At 40.8% G+C, this 21,257-nt stretch overlaps 1 protein-coding gene across 3 annotated transcripts in view; it reads right to left on the reverse strand.

Moving 5' to 3' along the window:
• Positions 1-332: 332 nt before the first annotated feature.
• The window catches only part of ror2 (receptor tyrosine kinase-like orphan receptor 2), a 118,376-nt gene continuing 97,451 nt past the window's right edge, over positions 333-21,257 (reverse strand). For 2 of the 3 annotated variants that reach the window (XM_062484424.1, XM_062484422.1), the window contains 5 exons: positions 5,156-5,277; positions 3,745-4,059; positions 3,281-3,538; positions 2,829-3,034; positions 333-2,707 (listed from right to left, as the gene is read on the reverse strand). In XM_062484424.1, coding sequence (XP_062340408.1) covers positions 1,253-2,707; positions 2,829-3,034; positions 3,281-3,538; positions 3,745-4,059; positions 5,156-5,277 — 2,356 coding nt within the window. In that variant the 3' untranslated portion in view covers positions 333-1,252. The remainder of the gene's footprint in view (positions 2,708-2,828; positions 3,035-3,280; positions 3,539-3,744; positions 4,060-5,155; positions 5,278-21,257) is intronic. The other variant, XM_062484423.1, reaches the window with a different exon arrangement.

The raw sequence follows: 21,257 nt of genomic DNA on the forward strand, positions 1-21,257 counted from the left end.
CACTACTACATTCACAAGTGTTAAACCACCAACCAATGCGCTGTTTTCATGTCACTTTAAAAGCATAGTTACGCATAATATTTGTAATAAATAAATCAGTGCTACTACAGTGCTACTGCTAACCTCCCACAATAGTCCTGCACCAAGTCGTCAGATGCTTGTCACCTTTTTTTGGTTACTGTATAATCTACTCTTACTACTACACACTTAACCGATTCTATCCATAGCAGACAAAGCTTTGGAATGACCTTAACAAGAATGTGGGCTGCAATGATGTGATATAATAAACCAATATTAGAGCATTTACTAACATTTAAATAATAACATACTCAATAATGTATCACTTTATTTGATGCTTCGTGGCTGGATGTACACAATATGTTTAACATCTGTGATAATATCTTAGTGAAAAGCAAATTATCTGATGGCAGGGACAATAAAGAAAGAACATCATGTTAAACAATATTTACCACCAAGGAAAAATAAAAACCGATTTAAAAGTTTTCCTAATTACTTACATAAATTACAAATCTGTACAACAGGATATCAAAGTTGAAGATGAACCGTAAAGGGAAATTTAAACATAAGACTGTTACAAAAAAAAAGCCACATTTTCTTTCTGTTTCACAAGCAGGCATATGTTGTGTAGTAACACATCCATGTTCAGTAAGCAATATTTAACCCTTAAGTAAAAAACAAAACAAATGTCATCACATCTTATACGAGTTTTTGCTATCCAATCATCATACATTCTGCCATGTCTTGTCTCAAACGCCTTCTATTATTGTGACCAAACAGACAACACGCAGTAAAGTTGCGTAAAACCAGATTTAGTCTCTGTAATTTTAGAAAATGTCAAAGATGGTATCAAAAAAGTCTTTTTCAGGGAGCCTTGTCTGAAAGAAGATGCTTTATGTTGCACAGCAACAGTAAGAACATAAATTCTTCTGAAGGGCTTTTGCAACTAAATTAATTGAAAACACTGTCCGTTTCGGTAATGCACAATCGTATATCAGTAAAAATGCCCTTTATGGATGAGCAACTTTCAAGGTTGAGACACATAGCTCTAGGAGAGAAACAGGATATTCTGCTGCTTGCATTCTAATGCAACAATCGCCATCAAAATACATAAATTACATTCAGTCACTGCTTTCAAAATGTTTTCCCTTCACTTGTTAATTGATGGCCCTCCAAATAAAGGTCTCAACTCAAAGTACGCATTTCAGTTGTATTTTGTTCCAGTCCTCCAGATCTATGCCTCTGAGTGCATGTCCATATCATCAGTACGAGAAACATCATTGTTGCTCAATAAATCTGTTTCAGGGATTGACAAGTCTTCATTTTGTCCCAGACCTTTCTGAGATGCCCCGTCAGCCATGTCCTCCTCATTAGCCTTGGGGTCCTCATTGAGCAGGGCAGCTCTCTCCGTGCCCGATCCGTTGGACGGTGCGGTTGTAACGTAGCCCGTGGAGGTGGAGCCACTGCCACTATGGTGCGACCCAGGTTTGGGCACCATCTGGAGTGGGTGGTGCATTTGCTGGTGAGCCATTTGAATGGGGATCTGCATGGGGTAGAAGTTCTGTAGGTAGGGATACGCAGGCATAGGCTGGTACCCATTGACTGGGATGTACAGCTGCTGGGGTACCATGGGTCGGTGCATCTGGCCCTTCATGGGCATAAATTGGGGCTGGGGGAAAGGTGAGCTTTTCTTTGGGCTGGAGTAGCGTGCAGCGTTGGCGGCACTAATGCTGATGTTGCTGACGGGGCTAGTGCTCAGGGAACTGGTCTGAGTAGTGTTGCTGGTCCCGGAGGTCTGTGCTGTACTGTTATAGTTGGAAAGGCTCTCCCAGGTTCGCAGGCGGTTGTGGATGTCCTTGAAGCGAGGCCGCCTAGCTGGAAACTCGCTCCAGCACTCCAGCATGACCGTGTAGATCCAAGCTGGACAGTCGTCTGGGCAGGCCAGCACTTGCCGGCTGCGCACCATCTCAATAACGTCCTGGTTGGAGTAGCCACAGTAAGGCTGTAGGCCATAACTGAAAATCTCCCACAGAACCACCCCATATGACCAGATGTCTGAGTCGGTGGAGAACTTGCCATACATAATGGCTTCTGGAGACATCCAACGAATGGGAAAGGGACTGGCACCCATGAGCTTATAGTAGTCGGCAGAGTAGACATCCCTGAACAGACCCAGGTCCAGGATTTTGACGTTGAGCTTGTCGCAGACCAATATGTTTCTTGTGGCAAGATCTTTGTGGACCACGTGGTGACTGGACAGGTACTCCATACCAGCGGCCACCTGTGTGACAACATGTAGGAAGTCAGCCTGCTCCAAGGTGGATTTCACCGTCTTGTCGTCATCTGAGCTCCCGACGTCTGAGTGCGGTGAACGCATGACCAGGAACTCGTGAAGGTCACCAAGGCCAGAGTAGCTGAAGATCATGCTGATTGGCTGCTCCTTGGTGACCACGCCCAGCAGGCAGACAATGTTGGGATGCTGGAGGCGGGAACGGAGCATGGCCTCATGGCGAAACTCCTCACGGAGCGTGCCGTCGTCCTTGTCCTTCACAGTCTTGATTGCCACCACCTGGGTCTGTTCACCAGGTGCTGTGCCATACAGATGGCCCTTGTAGACCTTTCCAAAGCGGTCCTCACCCAGTTCCTCCATAAAACGCACTGCCGACAGGTTGATCTCTCTCAGCTTGGCCTGCAGATGCACAATGATATGAAGATGCATACAGTATGATACCAATGTGTGACATTTCTTCTTCATTTTGGGAATAACATCCCATTGAATGCAGAATAGTCATATAATAGTCAATCCCCACCTGGTGTTTGTGCTGGTTGAGCAGTGGCAGCTCCATTTCCTGACTAGGGGAGGCTGTAAGTTGGCGGCGAGGGGGTGTGTCTGTGGAGTCCTTCTGCTTGTTGCGGCACATGCAGACCAGAAAGAAGAGGCAGGCAATGACAAATGGGATGGCGATGCTGGGGATCAGGATGTAAAGGATCTCCTTCTTGAGGTTCTCTGGTGGCTCTGTGGATGTAAAAAAAATGTTCACGCAGAAGATTTTGGCAAATTTTCCATTGTACTCTACCAACAATAACTTTTGTAATCGAAAGGTTTTAGAAACGTACGATTAACAAAAGATTTGGTGCTAATTGGTGAATACATACATTTCTTACAGTCACCTTTTACATTTAACAACTTTGCTTGTTTATTCACAGAAAATATGACATTTCAGATAACTTTGAAAGCTTAAATACAGGGCTAGTTACTTACTGCAGGGCTGGATGTCACACATGTCAACCCTGACATCTGAGTCCAATGTGAAGCACCAGGGGCCCTCCATCTGACCCCCTGGGTTACGGCAAAAGTTGTGTCCCCCACGCAGCTCAGGGTATTCTATGGGAGACAAGTGGTGGCTGTGGGGGTACTGGGCACTCCAGGGCTGGCACGGGTAGCCTGACTTGGTGACGCTAACCGTGCCCTTGTAGTCAGCACCGCTCCCATTGTAACAGCTGTGATCTGAGGGAGAATCTTTCACGAAGATTTATAGTTAATGTGGCTGCACTGGGCATGTTGCTTGATACAAACTTAGTTTAAAACAATAAATGAATAAACTGATTTGTACTGTTGCCCCATATAATGTAAACAAAAATGTTTTGTACGAATGCCACAAGAGGGCACCCTATGCAAACTTTCATCAAGCTAAAGATCCACATTGTGTCCATGAATAAACCTACATGTGCTCAACTTGTCTAGAGGCACTCCAATCCTCATGCATGAGGCGGCATCAGGTGAGCCCGGGTGGGGTAGTAGGTGGCAGCTGGGAAGCTCCAGCTGCATGAGGATGAGGGGGTTAGAACGGGCGATGGTGTACTCGGCAAGGCAAAGGTCGCTCTCCAGAGCCTCGCACTCATCCCGACAAAGCTGACGCCGCCGTGGGACCCGTGCCCCATCGTCGCACAGTGGGAACACAAAGTGGCAAAAGGAGGGTATGGCAAACTTGGAGCATTGGTCTGAGAGCTGGGTGGAGGTGCCAATCATGGTGAAGGCAGCTGTTGGTAAGCAGACAGGTACATTTAGTCTTCTTATAATGCTGTGCAGCTCCTCCACTGATAATATAGAAAAAATGTTTTAGTTGACTGTAGTCTTAAATATGATATTCTGCCTCCAGGTTGCTCACATCCCAATTAGAACTGGACAATATAGCTGCTAATGAATACAATATGACAGCTTCATTGTAAACTAAATATTTGAAAATGTGGAGAAAAACACACAGAAAGGAAGCAATGCTCACAATAACCAGAGTTTATGGAGCTGGAAAACTGACACTGAAAATAAACTGTCACAGGTGAAGCAAGGATTTACCAAGGACAACCCATCAACCCCTTGGGACTCCTGGTTGAACTGAAGCAAAATATTGAGGACTTGGATTAAAGAATGGTGCCTCATTATTTTATCTGACTTTTATTGTTCGGAATGTTACTTCTTCTCCTTATATTTTTCATACTTAAACAATTCTAACTGTATATGGCACAAACATAACATTACATTTACCTATTACCTTACAGTTAGGTATATACATAACATTTAGCACGCAAATCTGTAAAGGACAAAAATAATGCAAATCTGGCTAGACAATTTTCACCTATTTGATTTGGTTGCATTACATAAAAGAAATAAGTACTGTTCACATCCCAAATTATTATCCCAAGTAATGCTGACGCAAGACAAAGTTGTTGATTGCCTACTGTTTTGTTCTTGGCATATGGCACTTGAAAAGTGAAAGAGAAAGACATTACTTCATTTTAACCGAACTTGTGACTTTTTGGGCTCCCCACCCAAGACACATACGGTAATTCACTAAGTGTAAAAAGGTCCAACTGTATTTTAAGAGAGGGTTAAAACCACTGATATTTCATGTGTGGCAGCATGTCCAGGTTCAGACTTAAATCACATGAACAAACAAGTATTTGGATATCATTCATAAAATCCCGGAGTAAATGTGGTCCTATTTAATGTTTGAAAAGAACAATGCATGTTTTTCTATGTTTTAGTTCCAAAGCATTTCAAATAAAATTGAGAGTCTGAGTTCAGGAAAATTGAACCAAGCTTTTCACAACAAAGTAATGATTGCTCTATCCCTCTCACCTGTGATGCGGTTCTCGCTTTCCCCTTGCATCTGCAGAGACTCAACGTAGATACTGCGGTTGCCAATGAAGCGGGCACATGCGATACCCCGGTACGGCTGGCAAAAGCCCTTCTCGTGTGTTCTGTTGAAACACCAACATTAGGAGACATGCGGTAAGTCTATGAATCACATTGGTTGCTACACCCACTGTTTACTTTATAAAGCTACCTTAGAGAGATTAACATATAACATCAAACTACAACAAAGTAACACTTCACATTAAGGTTACATTAAATACCATGTAACTACATACCAATACCTATAGTAAAAACATTTTAGGTACATAGGAATGACAATACCATTAAATTACAGCGTTAGCGGTATAGGTTATTCCATAAATGTAACAAGGCACAGTGTGGAGGATGGGTTGTAGGGGGTAAATAGATTTTGTAAAGGGGCAGTTGTGTTAACAAAGCAAGATTATTGTTAACATCCATGTACCCCTGGAAAGCCCAACCTCCCCCATCAAAGTTTTACTTGTGTAATTACTAACCGTACAGCTAAAATGTAATTAAGTATAACTACACAGCAGCTCTTATACAACTTCAATGTTGTTATGATATGTAGTTACATGGTAGGTCAATGTAACCTTAATGTAACATGTTGCCCAATAATTTTATAGAAGACATGTATTCACTGTTTATTGGAACCCTAACTCAGTAGGGTGAAGACACTGGTTTCTTTCACCCATGTCTTCACATTAATTTTGAGTTTGGGAAAAACTTGATTGCTGTTGAAAAGTAACCACTTTATTTGCTCTGATTTTGTAATATGCACAAGATAATTTGCTATGGAAGGCTAAAATAGGCCACTCAACTATCAGCGGTTCATGGTAACATAGGTGGCCTGTCTGCGTCAGTTTAGTTGAGGATATTTCTAATCTAATCTACTTGTTTCCAAACTTTACCTTCACGCTCAGAACATTCGCATTTTGTGTTTGCGCTGGGCTTAGGCTAATTCCAGATCTGTCATGGAGCTGTCAGCCCCAACTACTGCCTTAATCCCAAAACAAACAGGCTAAGACTGAAGCAGGGGTTCTTATTGAAAGTTACCATAGAGTAGTCAACTCAATATTCCTGGGGTGTTAGACCACGTTGTGTATCTTGAAGAATTGTGAGCCTTTCTGTTCTTGTGTGTGTGCACATTCAACAGTCCAAGTGTAATCTAACCATGTTTGCACATACTTAAATCATGAATTCATATACTTGCGCGCACACACACACCAGCTAATATGAAATAGTTTGTCGCTAGCGTTGAAAACAACTTCTTGCTACACCAAAATAACATAACATAAATAATAACATAATTATATATAAAGTGTGTATCATACTAATGTATGATGGACCCCACACTTGTGACACTAGTATTTGTAATTTGTCACGTCCCCTTTCATAATTTATGAACAGTTTGTCATAAAGCCTTGCTGGAATTGCTCACTGTTGGTTGGTCGTTCCACAGAAATATTTTGTGTGGTTGAATCTATTGCAAATTTGCGCTTGTTTGACTTCAAGTCAACCTTGTTCATTATCTCTGTGTATCAGATTATCTCAGACACAAGATCTGAAACACCATTTAAACAGAGATAGTAGGCCAATAGCCTATGACATCCTCTTGCATTGCCTAAATAACACTAGTAGTTATTAAAGTGTATTCCAGGGAGGGTTCCTAATGCCACAGGAACATTCACTCCATGACCATAATTACGAGCCAATATCACAGGGTAGGACAATAAGGAAGCTTGTGAAACACAGGTTTCAGTATACTTCAGCTTTGTGATCTTACATTCAAGACAGACTATGGGTAAAAGAATCAAGGAAACCACCAGCTCTGGCAAGTATAGCCACAATGACGTATGCCAGCAGAGAGTTCAGCATTCTAGAGTGTCTCGAGAACTCTGTTTTCCCCTAGAGGAAAAGCTGGATCTAGTGAATGACTGAAGCAGTTAAGGTACTAACTTCAACAAAAGTACATAGGTTCAGGATCCAATTTCCCTGGAAAATAGGTTGCTGTCATTTTAAATGTTCTGGCTATGAATTGTGTGTGTGTACAGTACAGTATGTGTGAACTTGCTGAAGTCCAATAATGAGTGAGGACATACAAGTTTTATTCTGAGTTCTAATTTCTTGGTTAGAAATTATGACACATATGAAAGATCTGACTATCCTCTCTGAAGCCAAGCCTTAAACACAGGAAAATGTCACATCAGTGTTGTGGAGCAATCGGTTGTGGATTAAAGAACCATGCTTGGTTTCTGACCACAGACACAAAGTAAATATATAGGAGACTGATGCGATAAGGGTCTGTGGTGCTGGAAGGTTTTCAAGTTGCAAACAGGTGAGTCAGATGGCTGAGCGGTTAGGGAATTGGGATATTAATCAGAAGGTTGTCAGTTCGATTCCGGCCGTGCCAAATGAAGTTGTGTCCTTGGGCAAGGCACTTCAACCTACTTGCCTCGGGGGAATGTCCCTGTACTTACTGTAAGTCGCTCTGGATAAGAGCGTCTGCTAAATGACTAAATGTATATGTAATGTAAATGTGCAAACATGCTTTTTAGAAACTATGACTTGTGTCAACATATATATGTTATCTGTAACATGCAATTAGGAGACCTTTTTGTCTTTAAATCCTATTATCCACAATCCTCAATAAAACAATTACAGTCAAGACACCTACACTTCCTCCAACCTTAGCGTTCATATGTAAAGAGCTGAATATTTGATTGAAGAAATGAATCGAAGAGGTAATACATTTTGTGGCAACTCTTGAACCAGACAAATCCGAGGCAGCCACTCGTCAACAGCGTTACACATCGGTGAGAAGTAACTTAGCTGATTTATGAAAAAGAGTTAGAACCTCAACACAGAAGAAAAAATGCAGGAGGATATGACAGAGATAAGCTAGGGACATCATTACATGTGGCGGGCAACAAAGGCCTTTAGAACAGAAAACCTTGCACTGCCCCGGGGAGTTTGTCCAGCCACATTGTAAACAATAAAGTGCCTTTATTGGAACCAGACAGTCTGAAACCAAGACTTCTAAAGACCAAATGCTATCATGAGACTTCAGGGGTCACGTGACAATAAGTTATAAAAATTTAAAATAGAAGGGTAATGTTTAACAATAGCTCTTACACATGGTTCCATTTCAGGCCATATGTGTGATTTATACTCGCTCTCTATAATACAGCGGGACCTGTGAATGGTGTGTACGGTAGGATTGTACAATAGCACCTCTCAAAAGGAATTTCTACACTGTTCACTCTCATTTAGCTCAAACCCCAGAGAGGCATGTTGCCAAGGAGAGCTGTCAATGCTTAAGCCCCGCAGTCCTTCCTGCGTCAATATCACATATGGTTACAATTTCACTTCAGCTTGGACTGACTGCAGGGGACATTTTGCCCAAAAACCTACATTTGAAGATTGAAGTTTAACAAGAATTACTGTAGCTTTTTAAATTTCTACTTCCTTTTGGCAAAAATTGGCAATGGGGTAAAAGATAAATACCCACATAAAAATATAGTGGAACGGAAAACATTGCCAAATGGAAGAGGCTGAAATGTTGCAACTGGAGCTGGACTGTGTTATAACGCTCCTTGGGACCAGAAATTTGTGGTGCAGATGAGTTTCAGAATGAGTAAGGTTTTTTGTTGTTGAGGGAAAGTGAAGGGTCATGGACATGTGTCAATTCTGACAGAAAACACTATTGTACACCAGCATCAAAATAGAGGTAATGAAGGTTCTGCCCTTCATTTTGCACCAACAGACAGGCACAGAATGTTTGTAACTACGCAAGAGACTTTAAACTTATCCTTTATTCACATCAGCTGGACTGAAAATCACAGGAATTATATTTTTCACCCTCACTTTCATGTGGTGTACTCATTTCAAACAGCTTTTGATCTAAGAGAGCATCTACTTATACAAACTCTAATCCCTCTTTCTATGTCTACACCACTGATTTTCCCTTTCACTGCACAAAATATAAAGAGTCTGGAACCTATATTTATGTAGAAGGTCTTGGACAATAAAAAAGCTTCATGTGGTTGCACAAAAGAGAAAAAACTGAATTTCTTTGGCACAATACATGTTGCTGGATTTATCGGCCAGCATATTTTTTCATACCATTTAAAAGGTTGTAGATTATCTGCAAAGCCATCATTACAAGTACACAACCCTGTAGCACTTCATACTGTAGTACATAAAAGCCTGCATCATTTATTCTGTATTTTATTTCATACTACCCTTTTGAAAAAGTGGAAGAGGGCTAATGCAGGGTGAAAAAGTAACATAACTAGCAAGTTTCAAATATAAAATTCCGTGTTTTGAAACCTAATGCTCAAAAATGTTGTTAGGACATTTCACAGACGGGATCCAAACTTGAGGTGTGTGTACAGGGGGAGGCTGAGACAGAGGAGTGTTTGTGTGAGCTGGGAAGAGGGGTAGCAGAACCAGGTCACGTCTAGAGTGGAGAAAACACAGGAAGACTGTATAGGCAAACATCATATGTGCAAGCACTGCACATGTGCAAGCACTGCACATACACACACCAAAATGTTAATATAACTATGTTCAATTTCAAAGGATAAATAAAGGAGTGACAAGGACATTGCTGGAGGAAAATATGTTGGTAGATAAATACTTCAGGAACATTAGTTGTAATAGTTATCTGTATATTCAATCAGAGAAAGCCACCATTGGCCAGAGGATAAGTGTGCTGCCATAGGCCAAGGACGACCAGGGTCTGGATCTGCAGACAATTATACATTGCCTGTCTACAGATGGCTCAACAACAATGGGGTTTGTTTTGAGCACTCTATATAAGGGATGCAAGATTTCCATTTCCACACTCAAAGCTATCCATACACTGGAAATTGTGTGATTCTCTGAAGCAACTTCTGCTTTGGCCTATGGAGATGAAAAGTAGATGTTGTTATATGTATATGGTTTACTTTGTTACAAAGACAAGGATATATACTTAGATCTCCAAGGAATGATTAGACAAGCTGTCAACCTGCAGGATGGGGACACATAATACAACATACTTCCATGCCAAGCTAACAAGGAGACAAGCCGCACACAAATTAGCTTCCCAGAAGGAGGCCTAGGACTCCCAAAGTTTTCAGTGTTGATTGGTAAAGACTATGTAGAGGGAAAGCTATTAAAACTCTCCACTAACAAGAGGGCTAATTGCTCTGGAAGCTCTATAAAAATCACAAGGCAAATTCAAACTAACATTATTTGTTAGCAAACCAAATCTGAGCAAGTTATACTTCCCTGTAAGGGTAAATTCTGTGAGGTGTTGTTCACCATGGTTTCAGACTACGGTCATGTTTACCTCAGCAACATTTAATTGACTTTGGCTAAAGTCATCAACCATGTAAATTAGGCTCATAATTAGGCTTTTCCAGAGATAAATCTAAGTTTAATGGTGTGCCAGGGGCACTTAACAGTTTCTATTTACCCATGGGCATGTAGTTTGTTGTTGGCCTCTGGATCAAAATGGCAAATGCAGGGACTTTGGTGGCAGAGATAAACAGTGCTTGTGGTGCAGCCCATCACCACATGGTGGCAATAGTAAATTTAAATACCAGGGATGAGCTGATTAGTCCGCTGCAATTTGCCATTTATGAGTCAAGTCAAGCACATTTAAAAACAGCCAATGCCGACCAAAGTGCTGTACAAAATCATCAAATAGGGCAAAACAAAAATAAAATATAGCTTCAAGCAGCAATGAGGGGGCCAAGCAGATTAAAGACAAAAAAACAATTTTAGACATCCACGGAACAGGGTTCCGTATACACGTACTAAGTTTGGTGTGAATCCATCAAAGATTTGCTAAGATACGACCCAACTTCCTGTTTGGTGGCACTGCTGCCAATTTTGATTGGCAGCAGTGCCTCAGCAGTGCCTCACCGCTCAGCCACCTGAGCTCTACAAGGTTGTGCTGGTAGCATTTAATGAAGAGGTCGTGGGGTTTCTAATTTTTTGTTTGAGACCTGTATGCTTTTGCTTCGATTATTGTTGTGTCCCCTTTGTTGTTGATATTAAATGTACTTAAGTATTGAAAGTAAAAGTACAAGTAAATGCTGTTAATAAAAAAGCAACAACATGCACACACATCCCTTGAACAATAACGTTAGCTATCTTGCTCCACACTGCTAGACTACGTTACTGTACTGTACTTTAGATTGTCACCATCCTGGCTAGCTAGCTACCTCGCCAGAGATGCAATAAAGAATAATCTTTGTAGGTTATTAGCTAGCTTGAAATATTATATACAGCTCTTACCCAGAGGTGAAAGAACATGACTAGTCTAGCTACATTTACATTTTACATTTAGTCATTTAGCAGACGCTCTTATCCAGAGCGACTTACAGTAAGTACAGGGACATTCCCCCGAGGCAAGTAGGGTGAAGTGCCTTGCCCAAGGACACAACGTCAGTTTGCATGACCGGGAATCGAACTGGCAACCTTCGGATTACTAGCCCGATTCCCTCACCGCTCAGCCACCTGAGCTCTACAAGGTTGTGCTGGTAGCATTTAATGAAGAGGTCGTGGGGTTTCTAATTTTTTGTTTGAGACCTGTATGCTTTTGCTTCGATTATTGTTGTGTCCCCTTTGTTGTTGATCTTAATGTTTTGGATATATCCTTCCACTGCGCATATTGCAGTTCATTTTGCCTTGATCTGTTCTGGAGGATATCGCGGAGATATTACTCCAAAAAGAATCACTGACACAGACAGTGTTGTGCATGAACGAGTTCAAAAGACGTAGTAAGAGTAACTAAGGGGGCGGGGTGCATTAACGTGCACTAGGACCACTGATTCGCCAAACCTGCTTGCAATCTGTGTTCTACCACAGTCCCCGACGTTGGACTCATCACTCTCATGATACATTTTTTTTCTAAAGAGGATTTGATTTTGTAACGAGTAACGAAGGTTTCAGGGGAAATGTAGCGGAGTAAATGTATCAGTTTTCTTTGCAAAATGTAGCATGTGGCAGTCCCACAATGAGCTTTCCTTAGGACGTGCCACTTCTGTGTCTCTACCTTTAAATGCTATGAGGAGCAGAGAGGCGGGGTGAACTGCCATGCTATGGTCGTTTGCAAGCCATGATGTTTCTTGAGAAAAATCAATATCATGCTCGCACGTCGTAGCCCATTTTCTCATTGGCGGGCCAAATTCTCTGGGCGGGCAAAGCAGAGAAAGGGGAGGTAACCTTTCCCCTTATGATGATATAAGGGGAACATTCCAGATCGGATCATTTGAGCTTTCATTTTCTCAAAGGCGGAGAAGAATACCCAGGGCTTGGTTTACACTTAAGTTTCTAGCCACTGGGGGACCGAAGGCAGGCTAGGGGAAGTCATATTAATGTTAAATAACTTCATTAAGTGAAATGTTCATGCCATGGGACCTTTAAGGCAAACAAACCAACAGTTATTGGCTGAAACAGATCTTTGCTTATTGCAGCGCCCCCTAGAGGTTAAATGATATGACCTTTTGTGGACCTCTTTAGAACACAGTTCCGAAACCCTGTATTAACTTTGGTGTCAATGAAGCAAAGATTTGCTGAGATATGACTTCACTTCCCTTTTGCTGGCTCAGTTGCTGAATTTGATTGGCTGTAACTGACGAACGATTTTGAAAATCAAAAATCCATACGATACCTTTTGTGAGGCTCGGTCTGAAGATCATCTGTAGCAATTCTGAAGAAGATTTAACAAGAATTGGAGGAGGAGTAGCGAAAAAACATTTTTCCTTCAAATTCAAAATGGCTGAAAATAGAAATAACTGGGTATGCCATCAGAGTGCGTTGGACTCATCTTGATCCACGGAATACAACGATACCTCATTTGAGAAAATGAGACATATGGTTCAAAAGTAACGTGTGTAAATACACCTTCAACTTTGACCCATTGGTAGCGCTAGAGGGTTTGAATGGGAGACATGAAACTTGGTGAAATTGATGAGGGGACTGGCCCCAAAGAGTGTGCCAAATTTCACAACTTCTGACGATACGGTTCTAGGGGCTGCCATAGACACCAAGAGGCGGAAGTTTAGACATAATAATAACTAGAGAGGATACCATTTCTGGGGAAATTGTAGGGTGTGCTTGCTTGCGTCGGTTGCAGATGGGTCAATTTAATAAACAAGCTGAACCCCCTTTGAAACAAGCTATTCTAACCACGTTGTCACCGGCAGTATTTTTCAGATGGAATCGCGATTCAAACAGTACTAGTACCATCTGCTGACTGAAAATATGCCCCCCAACACGTAAATAAGCTTGATATTTATTTAGGGGGAATGGCTAATTCAAAAAAAGTTTGCTGGAAGTGATCATTGTCAGTAACAAAGCCAAAAGCGACTTTTTGGTCTCAGTCTAGAGCCCTGCCTGGAGAAGCTGAATTGTGCTACGAGCAAGCTACTGTAGCCTAGCTGCTGTTGTTAGCCAAACTGCACTGAGGGGATTGTTTTAATGGGACGGAAATTAAAATCTTTTGACATAAAGTTTAGGCTGTGGCATTGAAGACAGCGACGCACCACACAAGCTAGTTTAAATACATTCTTTAATGTGACATTACTTACTGTACATGCAAGTCTTGAATTGCTTAAATGTATAATGCTTCTAGTACACCATGGCACGATACGATACTTGCTGTGCAACAGTCTCTATGCACGTCGTATCTAATGCGTCGTTGCTAACGTGTGCCGACGTTGTGGCGTAGGCTAGCACTGAGTACCGTTCGTTGACATAAGGCACTTTTTTGCCACAAAAACATAATTTTAACTTAAACCATGCAACGGAACGTAAATAAAAATAAGCAACTCAATCGCTACCAAAACGAAACTTTTGACACCTACATTGTCTATGTAGTCCAAATATTGACTGAGGCTTAGGGGTCGGAAAAGAAAGAATAACTAGAGAGGGTACAATTTCTGGGGAAATTGTAGGGTGTGCTTGCTTGCGTCGGTTGCACAGGGGTCCGTTTTTGAATGACATTTTTACAACTGATATTTCTGTATATTTTATGTAAAAATGCATACTTATTATTTATAAAGATTACATAGATTTAAAAGCATTTTTTTGTGCTGCTCGTTTACAACTGAAAATACGAGTGAAGTGTAGAATTAAATATGATGTCTTCTCATTTCCCCTGCAAGAGGCAGCCTCATAGCTGAATCAAAACGAATAAATTTGGCAGACCGGTGTAAAAATTGACCTAATCTCTATGATTTAAACGTCCTTTTAAGTTTTCCCTTCTCGTGATATTTTCAGGCATTTAGCCTACTCATATTGCATTCATTCATTAATAAAGAAACCCCCTTTGAAGATTATTCTACGACGTTACTGGCAGTAGAAGATGGAATCGTGATTCAAACAGTACCATCTGCTAGCTGAAAATATGCCCCCAAAAACGTAAATAAGCTTGACATTTATTTAGTGGAAAATCGCTCATTCATAAAAAGCTCACTGGTAGCGATCAGTCAGTAACAACGCAAAATGCGATATAGCCCTGTGTGGAGAAGCTGCCCCGGTAAATTCTACTACTACAGTACAGTACTAGACTACTGCTGTGTTCGTCTTGGTAGCGATTGCGTTGGTTGAATTGGATTTAACGTTCCGTTGTACGGTTTAGGCTGAAATTATTTTCATGAACAGATTGACAAAGTTTAGGCTGTGGCAATGAAGTTAAGGTTAGTAGTTAGATAGATTTTTGATTTAAGTAAGGAGAGTGCCGAACATGTTCTGTCGCCGTTTGACTTCCTAAACAGCTGTGTACTGTAGATGTTTTTGTAGTGTGTCTCGCGTAAGCTACAGCGTTGCAGTGAGCTAGCTACACTGGTTTGAAACCACAGGTAATGGTAATTTCACCAACAAATCGTTTACTAATGTCAGAATAAATCCTACAACGAAAATTTATATGTGAGGAATGTTTATTTTAACGATTGAAAACAGATATATCATAGACCACTGTAGTATTTGTTGCCCGGGCAACACAGGCTAATGTCATGATGCTAATACTTCAGTGAAATAGTAGACTACTGTTTCGGAAAGTAGATGTACTTCCTTAATAATATCAGCTTATATTGTACATTACACATCACAATTGTGTGTCATATCACAAAGTAAAATGAGTAAATAGTTATCACCCTGGCCTCTTTGCTTGTGGCGTTTCTGCAGCTGCCTTGCAGTAAAGCTATAGTTAGCCTAGCTATCCCCCAAGTTAACAGATGCGAAATGAATGTTCTGCCAAAGGTAGTCACGCGTGTTTTCGTGACGTTAGTGACGTAGTGACGTTAGTAACGTCAGTGACTGTGGCTAGCAAATTAACCACCGTTAGCTTCACTTTTCGCCACAAAAACTTAACTTCAGCCTAAACCATGCAACGGAACGTAAATAAAAATACAAGCAACTCAATCGCTACCAAGACGAAACTTTTGACACCTAGGTTGTCTATGTAGGCCAAATATTGACAAAGATTTAGGGGGGCAAATATAAATAATAATAAATATATATGTGAGAGAACAAAGGTTGTGCTCTCGCCGAAGGCTTGAGCACACCCAATAATAATATATATGTGAGAGAACAAAGGTTGTGCCCTTGCCGAAGGCAAAGCACACCCAATAATACTACCAATTACAATAGGTGCCTCGGAGCCTCGTTGCTTGGCCCCTAAATATGGTGGATTCCTCCAAACATTGCAAACCATTGAAAAATGTATATTCTTCACAAATTGTCACTGTATAGAAAAATCCATGCTGCAGACTTACCAAAGGGATACCAAATCTGAAATGCAATACCATCAAGATCCACAAGGGCCTTTACTTCAAGCCAAGGGTGTGGGCTTGGTCAGCCCACCCATTCCAGAAAGCCTTTTATCTTTGTGCGTCAGGGCTTGGCCTGTAGTGCCACCTATGGGTAATGGTGTGTCATTTGTGGTGTGGTAGTTACTCATGGCCTATACTATCAATGTTTCAGGATTTTGAGAACTTTTTACCATTGCATACAAAATCGGAAATGCAATGACACCAAGGTCCTCTAGGGCGTAGTGAGTGAGAGCTTGGTCAGCCCACAATGTCCTGAAATGCTGTGTGTGCGTCTTGCCAAGCTTGTGCGTGTGTCAAGGGAACAGAATGTGTGTGTGAGAATGTGGAGCGCGCGCTGAGGAGCAGAGGGAGAGAGGATTTTTGGAAAAAGCCATACCAATTATATTCATGCTGCAGACTTACCATTGGGATACAAAATCTAAAATGCAATACCATCAAGATCCACAAGGGCCTTCGCTTCAAGCCAAGGAATCAGTGGGGGCTTTGGTCCAGCCCACAATGTCCTGACATGTGTGTGCATTTTGCTAGGCTCGCGCGTGTGTCAAGGGAAAGGCTGAGTGTGTGAGAATGTGGAGCGCGCACGCTGAGGAGCAAGGGGAGACATTTCATTGGAAATATCCGTAGCAATTAGCCAAGCATGCTTTTTTCAAATATTCACAATAAATCTATTTTTCATCTTGCAGTCAACTTTTTCTCAGATTTGTGTACTAAAAATTCTCAAGAGTCTTCATATGAACTTGTGATTGAATCAGAGTATCAGTTTTAGACCGGCGGATGTGTAAAGCATTATTTTAGTGTTAGCAATAAATTTGAGTTGCTTCATATCAATAATTTTTGGAGATATGAAGTTGCCTTTGAACATGGTAACATGTTGTAGTGTCTTCCACAGATATACCAAGGTTGGTGTTGATATCTCAAAGATTTGCTGACATTTGACCCAACTTCCTGTTTGGCTGCTTTGTTGCCGATTTCGATTGGCTGTACCGGACAAACGATTTTGAAAATCAAATATATAAATATTTTTTGAGTGAGGGTTGCTCTGACGATGATGTGTGCCAATTCTGGGGAAGATTGTAAAAAAATTGTAGGAGGAGTAGGCTTTCAAAAGTTTTTGATAAAACCGGAAATGGCGTAAAAATCTATATAACCGTAAATTGACGTCATAGGGTGTGTTGAACTCGTCTTGATACAGGGAATCCAATGGTACCTCATTTTTGAATATCAGTCATACGGTTCAAAAGCTGCGTGTGTAAACACAAGTCCAACTTTGACCCATTGGTGGTGCTAGAGTGGTCTAATGGGAGACATGAAACTTGGTGTAAATATAGAAGGGACTGTCCTTAATGAGTGTGCCAAATTTCACAAAAAGTTATCGTATGGTTCTAGGGGCTGCCATTGACTCCCATGGGACTAGAATAATAATAATAAAACTAACAATAACAATAGGTTTCCTCCCCACGGAGGAATCCTAATAATAATACTAACAATAACAATAGGTTTCCTCCTTACGGACAAAATCTTAACAATAGGTAATTGTTATTACCCCTAATAATAATAAAACTAACAATAACAATAGGTGCCTCGCAGCTTCGCTGCTTTGCCCCTAAATATAGCTGCAAGCAGCAATGAAGGGGCCAAGCATTTTAGAGCAGGACATGGTCTACATGGCACTTGTGCAACAAGCAGGTCACAACAAGCTATTGCACTCATGCGACACACCCAGTTCGGTTGAAATATCTGTTTGTGTTCAGAAAAAGCAATCATACATAACAATAACTATGATTTTGTTGTCAAAAAAGTTGTAAATTGTTCTTGTATGCATGTTTAAAAAGTATAAATTGTATTTATTACAAATTTATGAATACAAAATTATGTGGCAGACTCAGGGATCAAACCTACAACCTTCTGACTTGACTACATGTGTCTTATCCATTACACCACTGACTTCTCTGTTTCATGTCAGGTTTCCTAAACACACAATTCAAGAGATCCGATGCGCTGACTAGCAGACTCTTATCTACAAAGCGAAATAGTTCTGGCTCTTCTTGAGTAGAAATCCCCTCAGAATGAAACATGACCATTATGATTATACTGCTAGACCGCTACTGTGATGTACCTGGATTCCTGTTTCACTAAACATATAATCAGTATCATGACAGACTTGAAGGCTGTGGCTGGATTTGAACCTATGACCTTGCACTTCACAGGAGACCATCTTATCCCAGTGAGCTATTGTCAGTGGTGTGACTTCCTGAAGATAATCTGTGTCAAAAACGGTGATTGGACAAACTTTGAAAGGAGGGGTAGCAGAAAAACTTTACAATTATTTAAAAATGGCAGCTGCATTAATTTGGCTGGTATCACAAGTTAACACGTGTCAGACATGGGATCTCCCAAGTTATCACAAGACAATGGAATCACTTATTTAAGGTAAACAAATCAACAGTTATTGGCCAAAACGCATTTTTGCTTTCTGCGGCCCCTCCCAGTGGTCACATGACACCAAATTGTTTGGACATCCTCAGAAGAGGGTCCAGAGTCCCTGTACCACGTTTGATGTCAATGCAGCAAGGATTCCCTGAGATATGACCTCACTTCCTTTTTGGAGGCTACGTTGCCATCTTTGATTTGCTGTAACTGAAAAACGATTTAAAGAATCAAAAATACATTAGATAACTTTTGTGAGGCTTGGTCTGAAGATCATGTGTGCAAAATCTGGGGATGATTTAACACAATTTGTGACCTGTGAAACATTTCTAAGCTTTTTGATAAAATCGGAAATAACGGAAAATCCAAATAACCGGAAATGACGCAATTGGGTGCGTTGAATTCGTCTTGATCCAGGGAATCCAAAGGTATAATAATAATAATAATAATAATAATACTAACAAATACAATAAGAACAACAGACAAACAACACAATTACAGTAAGCACGAGTGACCCTAAACTGACTCGAAAGCCAAATAATAAAAACACGTTTTAAGACAAGACTTAAATGTCTCGGTGGTGGGGGATAACCTGATAAAAAATTGGCAGGTTATTCCACAGAGTAGTGGCTACAGCTGAAAAGGCACGATCACCTTTTGTTTTCATCCGAGTCTGTGGAATGGCTAAAAGGAACTGGTTTGATGATCTAAGGGGCCTGGAAGTGTGATACAGCATAATAATATCTGAGATATACAATGGAGCCAATCCATGTAAAGCTTTAAAAACAAGTAACAACACCTTAAGATTAATTCTTCTTTGACTAGCAACCAGTGAAGAGAGGCCAATATCAGGGAGATATGGTCCCTCTTCCTGTTACCAGTCAACATTCTAGCAACCGCATTCTGGACAAGCTGCAGGCGTGATAATGATGATTGACAAATGCCATAATACAGAAAATTACAATAATCAATTCGAGACGATATAAGTGCATGAATAACAATTTCCAAGTCCTTGAAAGAGAGGAAAGATTTTAGTTTTGCAATAGTCCTGAAATGAAAGAAACTACCTTTGACAACAGAATTAATTTGTTTGTCAAATTTTAGTGCTGAATCAAAGATAACACCCAAATTTCTGGCATGGGAGTGCACATTGGTCGACAAGGGGCCCATTTTTTTTGTTGATAAATCATCAATCGATCTGGGGGTACCAAATATGATCACCTCCGTCTTACTCTTATTAAGTTGGAGAAGTTTTCATCCATCCAGTACTTGATATCTTTAACCCTTGTGCTGCCTTCGGGTCACATGACCCAAAGGTTCATAACGAACCATCGTTGTGTTTACCCAATACAAAAACAAATAAAAATAATTTTATTTTAACCTTCGCAATGTGGGGGTCTGAGACAGCCCAACGGTTAAAAGAAAATGCTTCACTTTGTTTTTGTATGCGGTAAAGTTCTCAAGGGTCACAATCAGGGTTCTAAATGAACAATTAACAAATTAACAATTAACACATTCTAAATTAACAATTAATAAAAACTCACTAGCCAGTTTGGCCGGTGATACATGAGGCATTACATGAATGATACAAAAGGCTCTGTTCTCTGCATGGTTCTCGGTCATTTATCCGCCTGGCAGTACTTGATAGGTTTCCCATGAACACTGTGCCGTAATGCTACGTGATAACGTTTTATACGCCCATTGGCTGCGCGCAGTTGAAGTGAAACCGGCGCGAGAAACCATGGAAACGAACGGAGCGTCCACCAGAAAACACAAGGAAGAAGTCAAACGAAGCATAGCGGATCATAGGAGGTAATAAGAGCTAGCTAGAGTAGTAAAGTAAAGTAAAAAGTTAACTTAATGCGGCGGTGGTTAGGACAAACTTCTGGGGGCGAGAAGAGGAACGAGGCAGGGGATGAGGATATTGATAGCACTAGAGAAACAAAGAAAAGAAAATGTAATGCCAAATGGCTGACGGGTCGGGAATGGCTTGTGTTTGACAATGAAAATGTTGTCATGTTTTGTAAGGATTGCCGCATGTAACGTTAGTCCACGCATAAGAAAAAATATGTTGCTTACTGACACAGTCTTCTGTAATGTAAATACACTGTTCTTAATAAAGAGTATATGAGGTCAGTTTAATTAATGCCTGCTTAGGACAAAACGTTACTGTAAATGCATGGGCAGGAGTCAATCTCATGACACGAATGGACGTTTTAGCCATTTACAAAAAATCGTGTCCTTACTTAGTCACGTGTTGGTGATTTCACATACCCTTGAATCATATTTCTGTGCTTCATTTTACTTAATTTTCTGTGTTGTTCATGCCAACAATGTTAATAAAATGATCAAATGCATTCAGTGAAAATCATTGTTCTTATTTTCACCGGAAAGAATTTGGCTAGTGGAAATTCTGATTGGCTGGTAACTTTCTAAAGTTACCAGCTACATTGGCTGGTGATCAAAAAAGTTAATTTAGAACCCTGGTCACAATGACTGATGGGTCAGAATGACCCGAAGATAACACAAGGGTTAAGGCAATCAAAAAGGGGTTGGTATCACCTGGTTTTAACGGTAAGTATAACTGTGTATCATAAGCATAACAGTGATATGGTATATTATGTTTACGGAGAATGGAGCCCAGAGGGAGCATATACAAAGAAAATAGAATTGGACCCAGGATTGAACCTTGAGGTACTCCACATGTAATCGCTGCTGAAGAGGAAGAAATATTTCCAATATTGACAGAAAAGGTTCGATCCTTCAAATAAGAGTGGAACCACTGTAGAGCCACACCCTGGATACCA

The sequence above is a fragment of the Osmerus eperlanus genome, chromosome 18, assembly GCF_963692335.1.
Source record: "Osmerus eperlanus chromosome 18, fOsmEpe2.1, whole genome shotgun sequence".
NCBI lineage: Eukaryota > Metazoa > Chordata > Actinopteri > Osmeriformes > Osmeridae > Osmerus > Osmerus eperlanus.